This window comes from Carcharhinus amblyrhynchos, chromosome 7 (genome assembly GCF_965287045.1).
Source record: "Carcharhinus amblyrhynchos chromosome 7, sCarAmb.v2.hapA, whole genome shotgun sequence".
In the NCBI taxonomy this organism is placed as follows: domain Eukaryota; kingdom Metazoa; phylum Chordata; class Chondrichthyes; order Carcharhiniformes; family Carcharhinidae; genus Carcharhinus; species Carcharhinus amblyrhynchos.
Window position 1 is genome coordinate 115,468,721 of NC_137330.1, and position 23,837 is coordinate 115,492,557.

At 45.5% G+C, this 23,837-nt stretch overlaps 1 protein-coding gene across 2 annotated transcripts in view; it reads right to left on the reverse strand.

Moving 5' to 3' along the window:
- daam2 (dishevelled associated activator of morphogenesis 2) overlaps positions 1–23,837 on the reverse strand; it is a 326,736-nt gene that overhangs the window by 81,496 nt on the left and 221,403 nt on the right. For both annotated transcript variants that reach the window (XM_080192986.1, XM_080192987.1), the window contains exon 15: positions 5,810–5,917. In XM_080192986.1, coding sequence (XP_080049112.1) covers positions 5,810–5,917 — 108 coding nt within the window. The remainder of the gene's footprint in view (positions 1–5,809; positions 5,918–23,837) is intronic.

The following is a 23,837-nucleotide window of genomic DNA, read 5'->3' on the forward strand; positions in this document are numbered from 1 at the left end:
CCAACAGGTTTATTTGATAGCAAAAGTCACTAGCTTACGGAGCGCTGCTCCTTCATCAGGGAGTTCTGTTCACAAACAGGGCATATAAAGACACAAACTCAATTTACAAAATAATGGTTGGAATGCGAGTCTATACGGGTAATCAAGTCTTAAAGGTACAGGCAATGTGAGTGGAGGTAGCATTAAGTATAGGTTAAAGAGATGTGTACCCAGCCAGTCCTCTGCTCTGGGTTAGAAAGGGAAGGGGAATTCAGGGCAATGCTGAAATTTCACAGCCCTCTCAGCAAAGCTGTGCAAGGGAAAAGCATAAGGATTAAAAATAGAGTTAAGTAATAGATGCTCTGTTGAGTTGGCAAGTTGGGTGGCACGATGGCACAGTGGTTAGCACTGCTGCCTCACAGCGCCATGGACCCAGGTTCAATTCCCAGCTTGGGTCACTCAGTGCGGAGTCTCCCCGTTGTCTGCGTGGGTTTCCTCCGGCTGCTCTGGTTTCCTCCCATAGTCCAAAATACATGCTGGCTAGATGCTAAATTCTCCCACAGTGTGCCTGAACAGGCGCCGGAGTGTGGCGACTAGGGGATTTCACAGTAAGTTTCACTGCAGTGTTAATATAAGCCTACTTGTGACTAATAGATAAACTTCAAGCTGATCTCCCTCTGCACTTCAGCTGAATCAGTGAGATGTCCACTTTGAGGGTTCAGCACCCTCTGATCACAGCTCTGAGTTAGTGCTGCTAAGTCTCAGGCAGCTCATTCTTTTATTTATAGCTACATGGAGGATTCCTTAGTTCACTATCCTTCATTCTCCTCTGGCACAGCACAAAGGGAGCCCTCTGCCAGCTGCTGTGGACCCAAGTGGAAGCCAAGACTCTGCTCACTACCACAGATGATGTGATCTAAAACTGTTGTTTCATTCTAGGCCAGTCGCAGGGCTCTGACTCGGTTCCTCTTCCTTTTTAGTGGATGGTAATGAAAACACTGTGTGGGCAACGCAGAAGCTGGTCGCCACATGTGTACACAGCAAAGAGTGCATTGGACAACACAGCGGCACAGTGATTAGCATTGCTGCCTCACAGCGCCAGGGACCCAGGTTCGATTCCCAGCTTGGATCACCGTCTGTGTGGAGTTTGCACGTTCTCCCCATGTCTGTGTGGGTTTCCTCCGGTTTCCTTCCGCAGTCCGAAAGATGTTAGGTGGATTGGCCATGCTAAAATTGCCTCTTTGTGTTAGGGGCAATTCTTAGCAGGGTTAATATGTGGGGTTACGGGGATAGGGCCGGGTTGGGACTGGTGTTGGTGCTAATTCAATGGGCAAAATGGCCTCTTTCTGCATTACAGGCATTCTATTGATTCTATGGGTCACGTGTTTCGTCCGGCCCCTGCTGGCCCGCCTTGGAATGTGATTTCAGCGAGGAAGTGCCAATTTGCCGACCCTACCGGATGAGAGCCCGGGGCAGTGCCAGCTGCTTCTGGGGTGGCGCATGCACTGGCATGTGTTCGAAAATCATTCGCCAGGGGCCGACTGGTTTGACATGAGTTACTGGTCTGAGACCCTGTGAACATGCAACCTTAAATTGGGGGGGGGGAGATGGGTGGGGGGAATATCATCAAAAGAAACTTATCCAACGGGCGGTGAACACAGAGGGAACAGATTTAATCTTTTAAAAGGTTCCTGCCTGAGCGAGCGAGTGTTAAATGATGCGGGAAGCTTAACCCCATCGCCTCCCCCCCGTTGTCTCCTTGACAGCCTTGTGCAATCGCTATGTCAACAATGGAGCTGGCCAGCCAAACATTTGGGTTTGATAAACTATCTGTGTACATTTTACACTGGCACATAAACAGTGTGCAAAAATGCAGTGACAGTTTAGATTAACAGGCATCCAGCCACTTCAACATCACTGAAGGAGCAGCACACTTTATTCCTTTATTTATACAGAGGCACACATATTTACATATATATATATAGATAGATGGATCAAGGAGAGAGAAGGACAGAAGTGGAGGAAAATGGTTGCCTAATATGGATCTTTCTGCATCCGCACCCCCTAAAGTGTAAAGCAACCGACCAACTCTCTCTCAGGCAACGGCTAGTTCGCTGAACAAGGGCCGGCATAACCTTATTCTTTATCTGTTAGCTGTGGACAGATCCACTCCATTCTCCGCTGGGATGGAGAGATTCTTGGATTAGGTGTTGTGGCGCAAGGGAAAATGCAGTAACGGCGGGTAGCACAGTGGTTAGCACTGCTGCCTCAGAGCGCCAGGGACCCGGGTTCGATCCCGGCCTTGGGTCTCTGTCTGTGTGGAGTTTGCACGTTCTCCCTGTGTCTGCATGGGTTTCCTCTGGGAGTTCCGGTTTCCTCCAAAGATATACAGATTAGGTTGATTGGCCATGCTAAATTGACCCTTAATGTAAAGGGGACTTGCTACGGTAAATGCATGGAGTTATAGGACAAAGAACAAAGAACAACCCAGCACGGGAAACAGGCCCTTCGGCCCAACGAGCCCGCGCCGCCGCATCACCCTACACCTATTCTACCCTGCGTGTCTACGAATGGAACCCCTAACTTAGCCAGATTCAGGGGAGAATAGTGTCAATTTGGTAAAACCAATCAGCCTAAGAGCACATCTTTGGGGTGTGGGAGGAAACCGGAGCACCCGGAGGAAACCCACACAACCACAGGGAGAATGCGCAAACTCCCACAGACACAGGTCCAAATCCATGTATCTGCACAGCTAGCAGTGCCAGTCACCGAGCTGTTGCGGCGCCCGTCTACCGGTCCAGGATCAAGCACACACACCGACACGAAGTACTAGGCCACTCCCGGAACTTCCAAGAGCAGCCCACGCACGACCCACCGTGTGCATGCCCCTCGTTTGACACGAGGTGGACCTCCACCTGCAGAATATGGGGAAAGGGTCTGGGTGGGATTGTTGTCGGCGCAGACTCGATGGGCCAAATGGTCCCATTCTGCACTGTAAGGATTCTATGATGTGTACATTAGGTTGACTGGCCATGCTAAATTGCCCCTTAATGTCAGGGAGATTAGCAGGGGATACAGGGTGTTACGGGGATAGACCCTGGGTGGGATTTGGACCAAACAGCCTCCTTCTGCACTGTAGGCATCCTATGATTCTACGATGCTTCCCAAATTATCAGGAATATTTTAGCAATTTTAATATCAAATCGGAAGATCCAGGGTGGCAGCTACAAACGGATAATAGGGGACGATTTTGGGATGGGTATTGGGGTGTTTGCCATACTCAAAGGCGACCCACAGCTGAAATGAGTTGGCAGCTTGGGTGGATGGAGCCGGGACATAGGACTCATTAAAAAGAAGCAGCTTGGTGTTCAGTTCCTCTCTGGCCACAAGAGAGGTGTCAGGTGACTGGGAACAGTTAATGTGGTTCTGCTATTTAAGAAAGGTTGCAGAGACAAACCAGGGAATTACAGACCACTGAGTCTGACATCAATGGGAAACTACTGGAGAAAGGAGGGCATCTATCTCCACTTGGAGAGGCAAAGCTTGATCAGGGATAGTCAGCATTGCTTCATCAGAGGGAGGTCATGCCTAACAAATTTGATTGAGTTTTTTGAGGAGATGACCAGTTGTGTAGATGAGGGCAGTGCAGTCGATGTAGTTTATATGGATTTCAGCAAAGTCTTTGAGTACGTCCCACATGGGAGACTTGTAAAGGTAAATTCACATGGGATACAGGGTAAAGTGGATTCAAAATTGGTTCGGTTAGAGGAAACAGAAGGTGTTGACAGAGGGCTGCATTGGTGACTGGAAGCCAGTGTCCAGTGGCATACCACAGGGATCTGTGTTGGGCCCCTTATTCTTTGTCCTTTTTTTAAATGACATAGATGACTATGGGGGCGGGTTTAGGATTAGTAAGTTTGCGGATGACACAAAGACTGCACTGTGGGGGGGCGGAGGCACGGGGTTAGGATTAGTAAGTTTGCGGATGACACAAAGATTGCACTGTAGGGGGAGGTAGCGGTAGGATTAGTAAGTTTGCGGACGACACAAAGATTGCACTGCTGGTTAACAAAGAGGCAGAGTGTTTTGGGCTACAAAGTATAGACAGAATAGTGAGATAAGTGGCAGATGGAACATAGCGCTGAAAAGTGTGAGGTGATACACTTTGGAAGGAGAATTTGACAATGAAGTACTCAATGAACAATAGAACACCAGAAAATTTTGTGGAACAAAGAGACCTTGGCATGCTTGTCCACAGATGTCTGAAGACAGAACAACATATTAATAGGGTGGTGAAAAAGGCATATGGGGCACTTGCTTTTATCAATCGAGGCACAGATTACAAAAGGAGAGAAGTCATGATGGAGTTGTATAGAACTTTGGTGAGGCTACAGCTAGAGTACTGTGTGCAGTTCTGTTCACCATATTATAGGAAGGATGTGATTGCACTGGAAGGGGGTGCAGAGGAGATTCACCAGGATGCTGCCTGGGATGGAACATTTAAGTTATGAAGAGAGGTTGGATAGGCTTGGGTTGTTTTCATTGCAGCAGAGAAGACTAAGGGGCGACCTGATCGAGGTGTACAAGATTATGAGGGACAGGAACAGAGTGGATAAGGAGCAACTGTTCCCCTTAGTTGAAGGGTCAGTCACGAGGGGACATAGTTTCAAGGTGAGGGATAGGAGGTTTAGCGGGGATGGGAGGAATAATTTTTTTGACCCAGAGGGTGGTGAAGGTCTAGAATGTGCTGCCTGGGAGGGTGGTGGAGTCGGGGTGCCTCACATCCTTTAAAAAGTACCTGGATGAGCACTTGGCACATCACAACATTCAGGGCTATGGGCCACGTGGTGGCAGATGGGATTAAGTGGGAGTTCAGGTGCTCCTATTGTGTCAGTGTGAACTCGATGGGCTGAAGGGCCTCTTCTGCGCTGTATGATTCGATGAAAATAGGAAGGTGGTACATTTAGTATTCTGGAAAGATGTGATCAAACGAGCTAAGGGTTTCATCACCCAAACCCATCTTGCAAACCAAAATTAAAGGTCATAGCAAGATCACAGGTTAGGGGCGTTGAATGTAAAGCTCCACTCATTTTAGCAATTGAGTATACCAGAGCCTACTTCTCAAGAGAATAACTCAGAGAAGGCATACTCTGGGCTGAAGGAAATTGAAACCCTTGATTAAAACCCAATAGCCAACTCTTGCCTCAACAAGCCCTGATCTTCAACAGTTACTTCTAGCTTCTGGAATCCAGACAACCTAACCCAACATTAAAAAGAAATAATGCAGCAAAGAAGGCCATTTGGCCTACGATGTCAATGCCAGCTCTTTGAACGTGCTCTCTATATAGTCACCTCCATCTGTAACCGTTCTTCCTGAAGTATTAACTCATTTCAATGGGTGCCATCTACGTCACATTCCCGCTACAGCGAGGTTGGAGAATTTGGCAGTCAGCCAAATCTCCGTTAACTGCAGTGGGACTGGAAAATCCGGCCGGCACGGACAGTGATACGATTCCGGCCGGTGTTACTATTAATTAATCTGTTCCCACCAACCTTTCAGGCAGTACATTCCAGATCTCACAACTTGACATGAAAAAGTTCTCCTCATTTGTCTTTAATTCTTTCACCAATTATCTTATCTGTTCACCCTTTAGTTAGTGACCTTTTCTGTCACTGGAAGCAGGTTCTGTTCATCCAAACTTCACGACTTGATCAAAACCATCTATTGAACATACTGGTGCCTTCCAGTCGAATGAAATCCCTGAGCACTAGTGTGTTTATCTTACCCTATGTTACTGCCTCAACGTGAATGGAGAATGAGAAATCCTACCTGCTGCCTCTGGTAGGCGGAGAACATCTTCTCGAAATCCTCCAGGTCGAGTGTGTTGAAGGCTCGGAGATCGTCTATCTCATTCCAGACGGTGCCTCCAATTCTGTCCTGCAACAATCCAGACCATAGAAATGTCAATGAGTTTGTGTACATCTGAGGTCGGAGAACCTGAGATGTTGAAAGGATTGCCAAGGATGCAGCAATCAACAAGGTCGCATCATAAGTTCATAAGATATAGGGGTAGAATTAGGCCATTCAGCCCATCGAGTAAGTTCCACCATTCGATCATGGCTGATGTGCTCCTTATCCTCTTTTTCCTGCCTTCTCCCCATAACCCTTCAATCCATTCCCAACTAAAAATCTGTCTAACTCCTCCTTAAATTTACTCACTGTCCCAGCATCCATCACACTTCGGGCTAGCAAATTCCACAGATTCACAACCCTTTGGGAGAAGTAGTTTCTCTTCAACTCTGTTTTAAATTTGCTACCCCTTATCCTAAGACTATGATGTCTCATCCTAGAATGCCCCACAAGAGGAAGCATCCGCTCCACGTCTATTTTATCCATATCTTTTATCATTTTGCACACCTCAATTTGATCTCCCCTCATTCTTCTAAATGCCAGGGAGTATAGGCCTAAGCTGTTCGACCTCTCCTCATGCAATAAACCCCTCATCTCTGGAATCAATCATAATACAGCTCACATCTTCACAGCTCGATATTGTAATGTTACAATTCATTTGCAAATTTCAAATATGCTTGAGGTTTATGGTTAAAAGCCTGCACTATTTTCCTTTGAACAGCATGTCCACATCAATGCTACCTCTCCAACGCAGTCTTGTTCTGCTTATTAATTCCACCACTCAAAGTGGGAGACGATAATGTTTTCTCCCCTGTCAGCACATCACAAAAACTAATGGGCAGATTTCAACAAAATTTGGTACACAGTTAGGGTATAGCTAAGGGAGAACTCATGGGGTGGAACTCTCCCGTCCCACGCACCATGGGAATCGTAGTGGGCAAGACAGGACCACGCAAAGGTCTGTTGTCCTTGGGCGGGATTTTCCGATCTTGGGGCGATCGTGGCCAGAAAATCCCACCCCCCGTTGATCATTCATGGGGATCTGGGTGTCGCTGGATGGGCCAGCATTTATTGCCCATCGCTGAGGGCAGTTGAGAGTCAACCACATTGCTGTGGCTCTGGAATCACATGTAGGCCAGACCAGGTAAGGACAACAGTAGGGAACCAGATGTGGTTTTTCCAACAATTGACAATGGCTTCATGATTGTCGTTAGACTTTTAATTCCAGAGATTTTTATTGAATTCAAGTTTCACCATCTGCCGTGGTGGGATTTGAATCCGGGTCCCCAGAGCATTAACGTGGGTCTCCGAATTACTAGTCCACTGACAATACCACTATGGTATGGGCAGCACGGTAGCACAGTGGTTAGCACTGCTGCTTCACAGCTCCAGGGACCTGGGTTCGATTCCCGGCTCGGGTCACTGTCTGTGTGGAGTTTGCACATTCTCCTGGTGTCTGTGTGAGTTTGCTCTGGTTTCTTCCCACAGTACAAAGATGTGCGGGTTAAGTTGATTGGCCATGCTAAAAATTGACCCTTAGGGTCCTGAGGTGTGTAGGTTAGAGGGATTACTGGGTAAATGTGTGTGATATGGGGGTAGGGCCTGGGTGGGATTGTGGTCAGTGCAGACTTGATGGGCTGAATGACCTCCTTCTGCACTGTAGGGTTTCTATTTTTCTACTACACCACTGATTGGCTTTTTCTGAAGATACAGGCCAGAATTTCACCACACTGCCCACCACGGGAATCGGAGCGGGCGAGGAGTGGACAATGGAAAGGTCCATTGACCTCAGGTAGGATATTATGGTTTTGGGATGAGCAAGGCTGTAAAATCCCTCCCATTGATATGGACCCAGATCCTGCAATATTTTAATTCACTAACACTGGAAGTTTAAGGTGAATTGACTTTTGTTTTTAGAATGTTGTGGGTTGCTCTGTTTAGAAGATTGTTGATTATTTTGAATGTTGTGGGATTGTCTCTGCTGCTGTGCTGGCGTTAGTCACATGTGTCAAGATGTGAGCAGAGTTTTCAGAGCAGCTTGTTGGCTGGAGCTTGAGCACAGCGAAATGGAAGAGCTTAATAAAAAGATTTATTTCCTCAGCGTTGTAGTTACAGAGCATCAACCCAGCAGGGAAAAGCCTCACATTTACAGGACAAAGATTCAACTAAAAGTGGATATATGATATATGATATCCACTTTTATAACCAACGTGCATGCGTTGGTTATTAATATAAAAGCCGGAATTTTCCAACCATTTACGCCAGTGGGATTTTCCCATCCGACCACTGTAAACGGAGATTTGACTGGTTGCCATATTCTCCATCTTTGCTGCAGTGGGAGTGTGGCGTGAGCGGGCGGTGAAATCAATGAAGTTCATTGTGAGGGGAGCCTGTGTCACATTAATGGTTTTATTTATTAGACGTAGGTAAGGCTTACATTAACACTGCAATGAAGTTACTGTGACATTCCCATGGTCGCCACAGTCCAGGTCAATGCTCCTAACCAGTACGTCTTTCAGAATGTGGGAGGAAACCTACACAGGCATAAGGAGAACGTGCAAACTCCACCCAGACAGTGACCCAAGCTGGGAATCGAACCTGGTTCCCTGGTGCTGTGAGGTAGCAGTGCTAACCACTGTGCTACCATGCCGCCCAGCCTGGTTTCATCTACAATGGAGACAACATCAGTAACGAGCAAAGAATAGCAATTTTTTTTCCCACTACTTGTTAATGGCCCTGTTGACAGTGTCACAACTGGTTATTACCTCAGATCAAACCACTGCGACTACTGCAGGAAACTATACCCTCAAATCCTGATAAATGCATAGGCGCACAGTGCCAAGATAAATGTTATGCTTGGAGCGGGACAGCTAGAATTTGCAGACTAAAATAGCCCATTTATAAACTCCTGTCCCTGCAGCTCATTTAATCATTCATTCAGCACTTCAAGCTAAACAGAAACAGAGTCGAGTTAAGAGAAAGGGTGGGGGGGAGGTGGGGGGACAGGGGGGGAAATAAGGTTGCACAGTAGGGATGTGTTGTCTACAAGGTGAAATCTGGCAGAAGGCTGGGGTGAGCACAACAATCGCTATCTGGGATCCAGATTGCATTTCCAGCCGAGCAGCAGTTCGCGCGCCAGGGATGTAAACAAAGATGTGGATGGAATATGGGAAGGCAGGATGCTGTGAAGTTGTGCAATGGGAGTTAATGGGAAGAAAGAAAGGTTAGCCTCTTTAAAAAGCACGTAACACACCCTCAGCTACGGTTCAGTGGGTCACTGGATATATTTAAGAAGGAAATAGATTGAGAGTCATAGAAGTTTACAGCCTGGAAACAGGTCAATCAGTCCAACTTGTCCAACTTAGTTCTTTACCACTAAGCTAGTCCCAATTGCCTGCATTTGGCCCATGTAAATGTTTTTTAAAAGACAAAATTGTACCCACCTCTACTACTACTTCTGGCAGCCTGTTCCAGGCACTCACCACCCTCTGAGTGAAAAAATTGCCATTCTGGACCCTTTTGTATTCCTCCCCTCTCACCTCAAACCTACGCCCTGTAGTTTTAGTCTCCCCTACCTTTGGGGAAAGATGTTGACTACCTACCTTGTCTATGCCCTCATTATTTATAGATCTCTATAAGATCACCCCTAAGCCTCCTACGCTTCAGGGAAAAAAAAGTCCCAATCTATTCAACCTCTCCTTATAACACAAGCCATCTAGTCCTGGTAGCATCTTGGTAAATCTTTTCTGCACTCTTTCTAGTTTAATAATATCCTTCCGGTAATAGGGTGACCAGAACTGTACACAGTATTCCAAGTGTGGCCTTATCAACGTCTTGTACAACTTCAACATGCCACGGGAATCGGGACAGGACCATGCAAAAGCCCATTGGTCTCGGGCGAGACTTTCCAGTTTTGAGGCCAGCGTGGCTGGAAAACCCCTGCCCTTTGATGCAGTACAGAAGGAGTGCTGTCACGTGGGAGATGCCAATATTTGGAAAAGTTGGGCCTAAAATTAATTCCATGGTACAACTTTGAGTCAGATCAGGGAAATGTTTTCTGGTCCAGCGATAATACCACCGCCTCAATAGAGTTTACAGTACAGAAACAGACCCACCATTTTCATCGTAACTTCACTGCAGTGATAATGTAAGCCTACTTATGACACTAATAAATAAAACATAGACACATAGAAAAAGGGAGAAGGAGGAGGCCATTTGGCCCTTCGAGCCTGCTCTGCCAGCAGCCAGCATAATTAAGGACTTCACGTATCCCGGACATTCTCTCTTCCACCTTCTTCCGTCAGGAAAAAAATACAAAAGTCTGAGGTAATGTACCAACTGCGTCAAGAACAGCTTCTTCCCTGCTGCTGTCTGACTTTTGAAGTGGATGTACCTGGCATTAAGTTGATCTTTCTCTATATCCTATATATAGGACTACAACACTACATTCTGTACCCTCTCCTTTCCTTCTCTATGAATGGTATGCTTTGTCTGTGTACTGCGCAAGAAAAAATACTTTTCACTGTATGTTAATACATGTGACAATAATAAATCAATTCAAAATCAAAAAACTCAGTAATCTTATCCTGCTTTCTCCCCATAACCTATGATCCCATTCACCCCAAGTGCTATATCCAGCTGCCTCTTGAATACATTCAATGTTTTGGCATCAACTACTTCCTGTGCTATTAAATTCCACAGGCTCACCACTTTTTGGGTGAAGAAATGTCTCCTCATCTCCATCCTAAATTATCTACCCCGAATCCTCAGACTGTATCTGTGACAGTAAACCACGTCTTTGCCAATCATCAAGTATCAATCCACATTAATCCCATTTACCAGCACCAGCTCTACAGCCAGCCATGCCTTGCTGATTTAAGTGCTCATCCAGGTGCTTCTTAAATGTTGTGAGAGTACTAGTCTCCACTACTCCCGCAGGCAGCACATTCCACATTTCCAACACCCAGTCTCCCAACCATTGACTCTGTCTACACTTTCTGCTGCCTCGGCAAAGCAGCCAGTATAATTAAGGACTCCACGCACCCCAGACATTCTCCCTTCCACCTTCTTCCTTCGGGAAAAAGGTACAAAACTCTGAGGTCACGTGCCAACTGACTCAAGAACAGCTTCTTCCCTGTTGCCATCAGACTTTTGAATGGACCTACCTTGCATTAAGTCGATCTTTCTCTACATTCTAGCTATGACTGTAACCCTATATTCTGCACTTCTTCTTTCCTTCTCTGTGAATGGTATGCTTTGTCTGTATAGCGTGCAAGAAACAATACCTTTCACTGTATGTTAATACATGTGACAATAATAAATCAAATCAAATCAAAACTCTCTGGGTGAAAAAATAATTCTGATTCCCTCAAAGCCACTTGCTCAGTGCTGGGTATGTCACCTTGGCAGAGGGCACTGCTGTTGGACTACCTCTGCAGTTATCTTTTTCAAAAATTCATTCGTGGGACATGGGCATAGTTGGCTGGCCAGCATTTATTGCCCATCCCTAGTTGCAAATCAACCACATTGCTGTGGCTTTGGAGTCATATGTATTTATTTCATTTATCAGTGTCACAAGTAGGCTTACATTAACACTGCAATGAGGTTACTGTGGAAGTCCCCTAGTCGCCACACTCCGACACCTGTTTGGGTTCACTGAGGGAGAATTTAACATGACCAATCCACCTAAGCAGCACGCCTTTTGGACTGTGGGACATGTAGGCCAGACCAGGTAAGGACAGCAGATTTCCTTCCCCAAAGGGCATGAGTGAACCAGATCGATTTTTCCAACAATGGTCGTCAGTAGATTCTTAATTCCAAATTGTTTTTATATTGAATTGGAATTCCACCGTCTGCCATGGCAGGATTTGAACTCGGGTCTCCAAAACATTAGCTGAGTTGCAGGACTGACAGTCCAGCAATAATACCACTAGGCCATCGCCTCCCTTACAAAGGAGAATCTTGCGAAGGCACTACTTTTGATAGTTCTCCAGTAAACCACAGGGAGAATAATTTCCCAAGGGTTTTTGACAGAGCAACGCACAATGTCAGTTCTCGGACTGCGCAGATTACCGGATAATCAGGCAAAGAATTTAAATAAGCATTTCAATCATTGCAGGGCATTCCTTCTCGATATTAAATATTCCCCGGATAAACAGGATGACAGCTCAGCCTTCTCATATTTTAAGCAGTCCCCTCTCTAGAACACACTTACCAAGTGATAAGTATTTAAGCGCATCGGAGGGGAGAGTGAGACCGCTGGAATTCAATTAAATTCTCAGTTTATTTAATCTCTTGTCCACATAGCAGCCCACTGTGTAAACAGTCAGTGTGCTGGCTCCACAGGCCTCAATCCATGTTAAAGCCCCATTGTTTTCAGAGGCAATTTGTGCATTCCTGCTGTAATCTGAATTTAATTCCGCCCCCCCCCCCACAACTGGTGTTTCAGGCACTGTGATAGACAACGATTTCTGCAGCCGACACTCAGTATAATGTGGAGCAATTTAAACAGAGAAATGGTGCATGTTCAGCTGTAATGTATTACAGCGCAAACTGTCACTCAGGAACGGGGATTGACTCTATAACTCTTTGCCCTTTTTACCTATTCCATACCCCCACACATCGATACATAGAAACTTGAAGCAGGAATAGGCCTTGCTACCTTCTTATCTCGAACAAACTGCTTAAAGGTCACACAACAGGGGGAACAGGGCAAAGCAATCCACTGAAGGTAGTGACCTCCCTTCAGGCATCCCCTTTAACAACCATCTTAACCCCTCGATTAGATTTCAGTCTGTAATCACTCCCAGGTATCCAAGGCAAGAGTCCCGAGATTATGTTCAGAAACATTTTCTACCGCATTATGTTTCCAGTCCAAAGCGAAAGGAGGCGCCTCTTGGGAATGAGGTGGGAAAAGCGGATTAAGCGTCACAGAATCTTATCGAGGTCTATAAAATAACAAGGTGCACAGATCAGCTCGACAGTCAACATCTTTTCCCAAAGGTAGGGGAGTCCAAAACTAGACAGCATAGGTTTAAGGTGAGAGGGGAGAGATACTAAAGGGCCCAGAGGGGCAATTCTTTCACAGAGGGTGGTGAGTGTTTGGAACGAGTTGTCAGTGGTAGTAGTAGAGGCGGGTACAATTTTATTTTTTAAAAAGCATTTAGACAGTTACATGGGCAAGATGGGTATAGAGGGATATGGGTCAAACATGGGCAATTGGAACTAGAACAAAAAGAACCGGAGAGGGGGCAAGTCAACTTGGATGGAGGTAAGAATGGTTCTGACCAGTTAAACTAGAATCAAAGGTTAACAAGCAAAATTGCCCATCCATTGACTCTGTCTACACTGCAGCCAGCGTAATTAAGGACCCCATGCACCCCGGACATTCTCTTTTCCATCTTCTTCCGTCGGGAAAAAGATACAAAAGTCTGAGGTCACGTACCAACAAACTCAAGAACAGCTTCTTCCCTGCTGCTGTCAGATTCCTGAATGGATCTACCTCGCATTAAGTTGATCTTTCTCTGCATCCTAGCTCTGACTGTAACACTACATTCTGCACTCTCTCCGTCTCTTCTTTATGAACGGTATGCTCTCCCTGTATAGCGCGCAAGAAACAATACTTTTCACTGTATGCCAATACATTTGACAATAATAAATTAAATCAAAACTGAGCAATGGGCTGCCTTTAAAGAGGAGATAGTTGGGCAACATCAAGGAGAAGGGGAAAAGCAGAGGAAACAAATGCTGAGTTCCCCAGATGACAAAATAGATCAAGATTGAACTGAAGAAGAAAAATCTGCACATGACAGACGCCAGGTGGATAATACAATTGAGAAACAGGTTGAATATAGAAGGTTCAGAGCAGAATTCCGGGGGGAAGTGCCGGAAGATTGGAAAACGGCTAATGTTACGCCGTTGTTTAAGAAGGGTGCCAGGCAAAAGGCGGGGAATTATAGGCCGGTTAGTTTAACGTCTGTGGTAGGTAAAATGTTAGAATCCATCATTAAGCAGGAAATTGCGAGGCATCTTGAAGGGAATTGCTTGATAGGGCGGACGCAACACGGTTTCATTAAAGGGAAGTCGTGTCTGACAAATTTACTGGAGTTCTATGAGGATGTGTCTAGGGCAGTGGATAGAGGAGAGCCGGTGGATGTGGTCTTTCTGGATTTTCAGAAGGCGTTTGACAAGGTACCTCACAAGAGGTTATTGCAGAAGGTCAGGGGACATGGAGTTGGGGGTAGGGTGTTAGCGTGGATAGAGGATTGGTTGTCAAATAGGAGGCAGAGAGTGGGGGTCAATGGGTGCTATTCGGATTGGCGGATGGTGACTAGTGGGGTGCCCCAGGGGTCGGTGCTGGGGCCTCAGCTATTTACCATTTATATAGATGATCTGGAGGAGGGAACCGAGTGCAGGGTGTCGAAATTTGCTGATGACACCAAGATTGGGGGAACGGCAAATTGTGCGGAGGGTGTGGAGAGTCTGCAGAAGGATCTAGATAGGCTGGGCGAATGGGCCAGGAAATGGCAAATGGAATTTAATGTTGGCAAGTGTGAGGTGGTCCACTTTGGTAGGAAGAATGGTAGGAAGGACTATTACTTACGTGGCGAAAAACTGCAGCAGGCGACGGTGCAGAGGGACCTCGGGGTCCTTGTGCATGAATCGCAAAAACCCAGCTTGCAGGTGCAGCAGGTGGTCAGGAAGGCGAATGGGATGCTGGCCTTCATAGCGAGGGGGATTGAATATAAAAGTAGGGAGGTCTTGCTGCAGCTGTATAGGGCATTGGTGAGGCCGCAGCTGGAGTACTGTGTGCAGTTTTGGGCGCCGCACCTGCGCAAGGATATTTTGGCCCTGGAGGGAGTGCAGAGGAGGTTTACTAGGCTGATACCGGAGTTGAGGGGATTGAGCTATGAGGAGAGGCTGAATAAACTAGGCTTGTACTCGTTAGAGTTTAGAAGAATGAGGGGAGATCTCATTGAGACGTATAAGATGATGAATGGGATGGATAGGATAGAGGTGGAGAGACTCTTCCCGCTCAAAAAAGACAGTAGGACTAGGGGGCACAGCCTCAAGATAAAGGGGAGGCGGTTTAGAACGGAGTTGAGGAGGAACTTCTTCACTCAAAGGGTGGTGAATCTCTGGAATTCTCTGCCCGTTGAAGTGGTGGAGGCTGCCTCGCTAAATATTTTTAAGAAGCGGGTTGATGGGTTTTTGATAAGAGAAGGGATTAAGGGTTATGGGGAGAGGGCGGGAAAGTGGAACTGAGCCACGACAGATCAGCCATGATCTTATTGAATGGCGGGGCAGGCTCGAAGGGCTAGATGGCCTACTCCTGCTCCTATTTCTTATGTTCTTATGTTCTTATAGAATTGAAAAAGCACATGTAAGCGGCAATTGGAGAGCCTGAGATGAGATTGGCAGCTAACATAAAATGTATTCCTAAAGTCTCCAACAGCCATGTGTAGGCTCACAGAAGAAACATATAATACCTATATTGCAGAAGGAGGCCATTTGACTCATCGAGTCTGTATTGACCACAATCCCAACCAGGCTGTATCCCCTTCTAGCAATCCCTCTGACACTAAGGAGCAATTTTAGCATGACCAATCCATCTAACCACACATCTTTGGACTGTGAGAGGAAACCAGAGCACTCACAGGAAATCCTCGCAGACATGGGGAGAACGTGCATACTCCACACAGGCAGACCATCAAGAGGCCAGAGTTGAACCCGTGTCCTTGGCACTACGAGGCAGCTGTGCCAACCATGGTGCTGGCCTAATAGTAAAAGAGTAAAAGGGGGAATGGGATCCAATTAGGGACGAAAAAGGGGATTTACTCATGTAGAAAGAAGATGGTCAAGGTATTAAATGTAGACTTTGCATCTCTTTAGCAAGGAACAAGATGCTGAGCTGGTGATGGTGACAGAAAAAGTGATTCAGACACCTGAAGCGTTTAAAAATGATAAGGAGGAGGCTGCCTGTATTTAAGGTTGATAAGGTACCAGGACTGGATAAGATACATCCAGGGATAATGTGGGAAGTGAGAGTGGAAATTGTGGAGGCATTAGCCACCATTTCTCTTAAGGTTCAGGGGTGGTTCCAGAAGGCAGAAGGATTTCAAATGATACACCTCTGATCAGAAATACGATGTCAAGATAATTCAGCAATTACAGACCAGTCGGTTTAAACGTGGTGGTGGTCCAAAGATGCACAGGTTAGGTAGATTGGCCATGCTAAACTGGCTCTAGTGTCAGGGGGATTAGCAGGGTAAATGTGTTGGCTTATGGGAATAGAGTCTGATTGGAATTGTGGTCGGTACAGATTCAATGGGCCGAATGGCCTCCTTCTGCACTGCAGAGAGTCTAAGATTCTGTGAAGCTGCGAGAAATGTCAAATGGGACATAGCTAATAGTCACCTGGGCAAACATGGGTTAATGAAGGAAAGCAAGAACAGATTTGTCAAGGGAAAATCAGGCTTAAGTAATTTTCTGGAGTTTTTTTTTGTCTGTTGAGGTAACAGAAAGGGGTAATGAGGCTAACACTGTTGATGTGGTATGCCAGGACTTCCAAAAGACATTGTGCCACACAACAGACCTGTGAGCAAAGTTGGGATTACTGGAATAGAGGGGATCAGCAGCAACATGGATGTGAAACTGGCTGGGCAATATGAAACACAGAGTTGAATGGATGTTTTTTCAGGCTGGTGGAAGGTTTACAATGGTGTACCCGAGGAGTCAATATTAAATCTCTACTCTTCCTGATAGATACACAGAAACATAGAACCTAGAAGCAGGAGTAGGCCATTCAGCCCTTCAGCCCTGCTCTACCACTTAGTTTGATCATGCCTGATCATCAAATTCAATATCCTGATCTCCCTTCCTCTCTTGATCCCTTTAGCCCCAGGAGTTTTATCTAATTTCTTCTTGAAATCAAACAACGTTTTGGCCTCACCTACTTTCTGAGATAGTAGGAATCCATGCATTCACAGGATAGAATTTGCTACATACAGAAGGAGGCCATTCGACCCATCAAGTCTGTACTGACCACAATCCCACCGAGGCCCTAATCCCATGACCCCACACCTTGTTAATCCCCCTGACACTCGGGTCAAATAGCATGGCCAATCAAGCTAACCTGCACATCTTTGGACTGTGGGAAGAAACTGGAGTACCCGGAGGAAACCCACCCAGACCCAGGGAGAATGTGCAAACTCCACACAGACAGTGACCCGAGACCGGAATCAAACCCGAGTCCCTGGCCCTGTGAGGCAGCAGTGCTAACCACAGTGCCAGCATGCCTTTCTTCACCACCCTCTGGGTAATATTTATTAATGAGCTTAGTGTACAGGGCACAATCGCAAAATTTGCAGACGATACAAAACTGGTAAGCATTGTAAACTGAGAGGATAATAGTGCAAATCTCTAAGAGCACACAAACTGGTTGGTGGAACAGGCAGAGATGCATGAGTTGAAATTTAACACAGAGAAATCTGAAGAGATTCACTTTGGCAGGAAGAACATAGAGAGACAATATAAAGTAAAGGGTACAATTCTAAAGGGGATGCAGGAGCAGAGGGACAGGGTAGTATCAGTGCATAATTCATTGCAGGAGAAGTTGAGGGCATGGTTAATAAATCATACGGCATTCTAAACTTTATTAAGAGGGGCGTAGAGCACTAAAAAAAGCAAGTTAAGATAGAACACATTTCAGGAAAGAGGGAAGGCATTAGAGAGGAGGCAGAAAAGACTCACAAGAATGGTTCCAGGAATTAGGATCTTCGCTTACACAGTTTGGAGAGATTGTGATTATTTTTCCTGGAGAGGAGCAGTTTGAGAGGAGTTTTGATGGAGGTTTGCAAAATGATGAGGGTTCCGGACAGAGCAGTGAGTGAATAACCACTCTTATGGGCAGAAGGATCAAGAAGAGGGCACAGATTTAAAGTGATTGGCAAAGAAAAAGGCAACCTCTGGCAAAATGGGGGAAAGACATTTCCACGCAGCAAGTAATTAAGGTGCAGAATGCCACGAGTTGACAGTTTGATGGAGACAGTTCAGTAAGGGCTATCTGGAAGTGGATTATTATCTGAAAAGATATAATGTGCCCGGCAAGAAGAGAAGGCAGGGGAATGGCACTGAACAAATATTTTCTTCAGAGAGCCAGAGCCAGACAGAACCAATAGCCTCTTTCTGGGCTGTGATTCTGTGATAAATTAATGCTAAACCCTGGGATTAGATTCCAGTCTGTAATCACTCCCAGGTATCCATTGTTCTATATATAAACCATCTGAACCCCTCAATTAGATTCCAGTCTGTAATCACTCCCGGGTATCCATTATTCTATATATAAACCATCTGAACCCCTGGATTAGATTCCAGTCTGTAATCATTCCCAGGTATCCATTATTCTATATATAAACCATCTGAACCCCTGGATTAGATTCCAGTCTGTAATCATTCCCAGGTATCCATTATTCTATATATAAACCATCTGAACCCCTGGATTAGATTCCAGTCTGTAATCACTCCCAGATATCCATTATTCTATATATAAACCATCTAAACCCCTGGATTAGATTCCAGTCTGTATTCACTCCCAGGGATCCATTATTCTATATATAAACCATCTGAACCCCTGGATTAGATTCCAGTCTGTAATCACTCCCAGATATCCATTATTCTATATATAAACCATCTAAACCCCTGGATTAGATTCCAGTCTGTAATCACTCCCGGGTATCCATTATTCTATATATAAACCATCTGAACCCCTGGATTAGATTCCAGTCTGTATTCACTCCCAGGGATCCATTATTCTATATATAAACCATCTGAACCCCTGGATTAGATTCCAGTCTGTAATCACTCCCAGGTATCCATTATTCTATATATAAACCATCTGAACCCCTGGATTAGATTCCAGTCTGTAATCACTGCCAGGTATCCATTATTCTATATATAAACCATCTGAACCCCTGGATTAGATTTCAGTCTGTAATCACTCCCAGGTATCCATTATTCTATATATAAACCATCTGAACCCCTCGATTAGATTCCAATCTGTAATCACTCCCAGGTATCCATTATTCTATATGTAAACCATCTGAACCCCTGGATTAGATTTCAGTCTGTAATCACTCCCAGGTATCCATTATTCTATATATAAACCATCTGAACCCCTCGATTAGATTCCAGTCTGTAATCACTCCCAGGGATCCATTATTCTATATATAAACCATCTGAACCCCTGGATTAGATTCCAGTCTGTAATCACTCCCAGGTATCCATTATTCTATATATAAACCATCTGAACCCCTGGATTAGATTCCAGTCTATAATCATTCCCAGGTATCCATTATTCTATATATAAACCATCTGAACCCCTGGATTAGATTCCAGTCTATAATCATTCCCAGGTATCCATTATTCTATATATAAACCATCTGAATCCCTCGATTAGATTCCAGTCTGTAATCACTCCCAGGTATCCATTATTCTATATATAAACCATCTGAACCCCTCGATTAGATTCCTGTCTGTAATAAGACATAAGAAACTGGGAGAGCTGTAGTCAGAACTCCCAATTCATCACTAGTTTTTGGCAAACAGCAGAAGTCAAAATGACCCCCAGTGCCCTTCACTGGGAAACAATAGAGCAAACCGGTTTAAGTTTAAGTTTAATTTTATTTATCGGTCACAAGTAGGCTTACAATAACACTGCAATGAAGTTACTGTGAAAATCCCCTCGTCCCCACGCTCCGGCGCTTGTTCGTGGACACTGAGGGAGAATTCAGCCCAGCCAATGCACCCTAACCAGCGCCTCTTTGTTGATCAGCATCCGGTAACCTCAGGGTTAAATGTAGAGTGGATACATTTCACCGCAGAGTGTGCCTTTTTGAGCGCTCTATAAATCGTCCCCTGCTCTTCCAGAGCTTCACGCCTGTGAATGGAGGGAGTTTGTAACCACTGGCTGGATCCATTCATGACACGGAAACAGTGAGGGCCTTGGGAATGAGAAATGTTGGGTTTCCTCTCATTTTAAAGTGATGGGCCCAAAAGGGATAGATCATCCATTATATTCCGACCACAGCCAGCAGCAAGTTGGACCCAGATCAGCTGGCTCTTGCTAAACTCCAGGCAAGGTGTAAACAGCCTTCCAATCTTCTCTGATCCCAGTGAGGATTCTGCTACTGCTGGAATAGAGATTTCTTTCTCTTCCTGTCCAACCAACAGACAACTAACCTTTTGGTTCACAGTCCCATCCTTCCCTACACTTCTTCCTTTTCCTTTACCACGTATCCTTTCCAATTCAGTTTCTCTTCTTGTGAAAGGGGCTGTTGTTGAGTGCCAAGATATCAACGCTCTGGATTGCCTCCTCTCCATCTTAGCCCCACTTCCCTTTTGATTTGATTTTATTTATTATTGTCACTTGTACTGGGATGCAGTGAAAAGTATTGTTTCTTGCGCGCTATACAGACAAAGCGTACCGTTCATAGAGAAGGAAACGAGAGAGTGCAGAATGTAGTGTTATAGTCATAGCTAGAGTGTAGAGAAACAGCAACTCAGTGTGAGGTAGGTCCATTCAAAAGTCTGACAGCCACAGGGAAGAAGCTGTTCTTGAGTCAGTTGGTACGTGACCTTAAACTTTTGTATCTTTTTCCCAAAGAAGGTGGAAAAGGGAATGTCCAGGGTATGTGGCGTCCTTAATTATGCTGGCTGCTTTGCCGAGGCAGCGGGAAGTGTAGGCAGAGTCAATGGATGGGAAGCTGATTTGCGTGATCAATTGGATTGTGATGGATTCCAATGCTGATGACCTTGCCCCCGTTCAGACACGGAATAAATCACCCTCCACATTTCCCATCAAGGATACACTGCCCCAGTCACCAACAGCCCAGGTCAGATTGATTGAGATATATTCCATCTATAGCGTCAATCACCAACTGGGCCATCCTTCACATGACTCTCCTCCCACATTACTGCTCCTTATCCACTTAACATATCTGTCTATTCCTTTCTTCTTTATACATTTACCTAGTGGCATGGTGGCACAATGGTTAGCACTAATTCCTCACATCGCCAGGGACCCAGGTTCAATTTCGGCCTTGTGTCACTGTCTGTGCAGAGTCTGCACGTTCTCCCCATGTCTGCATGGGTTTCCTCCGGGGGCTTCGGTTTCCTCCCACAGTCTGAAAAACATGCTGACTAGGTGGATTGACCATGCTAAATTCTTCCTCGGTGTACCGAAACAGGCGCCGGAGTGTGGCGTCTAGGGGATTTTCACAGTAACTTCATTGCAGTATTAATGTAAGCCTACTTGAGACAATAATAAAAAAAAATGGCTTGCCCTTCTATGTTGCTCTTCTGTCAACCCTCCTTCTGCTAGCACGGTCCACATTCTTGCCATTGCAACATTCTTTGTATAAGAAAGGCGATGGACTAGTGAGTAGTAATCTTGCTAGACTATTAATCCAGAAACTCAGTTAATGTTCTGGGGACCTGGGTTCGAATTCTCGCCATGGCAGATGGTGGAATTTGAATTCAATAAAAATATCTGGAGTTACCGATGACCACGATACCATTGTCGATTGTCGGAAAAACCCATCTGGTTCACTAATGTCCTTTAGGGAAGGAAATCGATTGACTTTACCTGGGCTGGCTTACACATGCCTCCAAAGCCACAGCAATGTGGTTCACTCTCAACTGCCTGCTCTGCAAGGGCAAATAGAGATGGACAATAAATACTGGCCAGCCCATGTCCCACGAAAATTCCATCAACATTTCATGGGTTATGTACATTACGGGTTAACAGTAAAGAACATCTCCCTTTACATCATCCGTTTCTCATCCCCAGGTCACATTTATGGGATGCAGAGTAAAACTCCCTCCATGACACCTCTAACATAACTGCAGCAGGTTCACGGAAGCTGGTGACTACAATTCCCTGCTGCCTTTCGGACGACATATTAAGTCCCCAACTGTTCGAGCTGGACTAGAACGATCCCATTTGGCATTGATCCAAAGAGCTGGAGGGTTCTCTGTGGTGCCCTAGCCAATACTCATTCCTCACGGATGTGGGTGTCACTGGTTAGGCCAACGTTCAGTGCCCATTCCTAATTGCCCTTGTGAAGGTGGTGGTGAGCCACCTTCCCGAATCGCTGCAGTCCCTGAGCGGTAGGTAAAGCTGCCGTGCTGTTAGGGAGGGAGGTCCAGGATTGAGGCTCAGTGGCAGTGAAGGAACGGCGATGTATTCCCAAGTCAGGATGGTGAGTAGTTTGGAGGTGAACCTGCAGGTGATGATGTTCCCAGGTACCTGCTGCCCTTGTCCTTTTAGGTGGTACCAGCCGTGAGTTTGAAGGAGGCTCGGTGAGTTCCTCCCAGAGTGAATGTGGACAGTTTTGGATCATGGGTCCTTTCTCTTTGGGATACTAACTGCAGATAGTATGATTTCTGATTACTCTGTTGAAAGGCCCAGTTTTGATTTCAAAGATTTGTCACCTCATTCTGGATTCATCACACCAGAGGAAATAGCATCTCTCCATCTCTCTGTTCATCAACAGTAACATTTTAACATTATAAACACATTATAGTTAAGAAAGCCCACCAACGCCTCTACTTTCTAGAGATGGCCATGAAAATTTGACATGTCTGCTTTGACTCTCAGCAATTTTTACAGATGCACCATAGAAAGCATTCTTTCTGGTCATATCACAGCTTGGTATGGCTCCTGCTCTGATCAAGACCGCAAGGAACTACAAAGGGTTGTGGACATACCTAGAAACCATTACGCATACCAGTCTTCCATTCATTGACTCTGTTTACACTTCCCACTGCCTTAGAAAAACAACTAGCATAATTAATTTCATCTTCTTCCATCGGGAAAAAGATACACAAGTCTGAAACCAGATACCAACCAACTCAAGAACAGCTTCTTCCCTGCTGCCATCAGACTTGTCATAGAATTATAGAATCTACAGTGCAAAAGGAGGCCATTTGGCTCATCGATCCCATCCCCATAATCCCATGCATTTTACTCTAGCTATCCTCCTGACACTAAAGGATAATTTAGCATGGCCAATCTACCTAACCCACACATCTTTGGACTTTGGAAGGAAACCGGAGCATCTGGAGGAAGCCTACACAGACATGGGAAGAATGTGCAAACTCTACACAGACAGTGACCCAAACTGGCAATCTAACCTGGGTCCCTGGCGCTGTGGAGCAGCCATGTGCCACCATGCTGCCATGAATGGACCTACTTTATATTAAGCTGATCTTTCTCTACACCCTAGCTATGACTGTAACACTACAATCTGCACCCCATTCTTTCCTTCTCCCTGATGTTCTCTATGAACGGTACGCTTTGCCTGTATAGTGCACAAGAAACAATACTTTTCACTGCATACCAATACGTGTGACAATAATAAATCAAATCAAAAATCCTCAATCAGATCACACCTCACTGTTGAAACACTCAAGGAAACACAAGCCACGTTTCCTACAACTCGCCCTCAAAATTTTATCCCTCGCGGAGGTTAACGGAAAGAGTGGAGGAAATAAGAGAAGTGCATGTGTGAGGCAAATGATGCAAGCTTCACGTATGCACAACACCCAGAAACTACTGTTCCAAAATAATTCTCTTTACTCCAGCCAGTGAAAACAAATGATGGCAGAAATCTGATTAATGGAAGGGTCCTGTTTATGAAGACAATTAGTCCACATTCCGTGCTAAATGCCAAGCATGTCTTAAAGCCGCACGCTCGCAACAACAAAGGAGAACGAGACATGGCAAAACTACATCAGGTTTCGTTCTGTTCTCACTTAGACAGTCAAAAGCATTCCTCTGGTCTCCAGACTAATGTTTAACTCGAGGATCCCTCCTCATATTCATTGCATTTGTTTTTGGGGAGTTGTGGGGATGGGGGGTGGGGTACAGGGATGGGGAAGGCAGGGG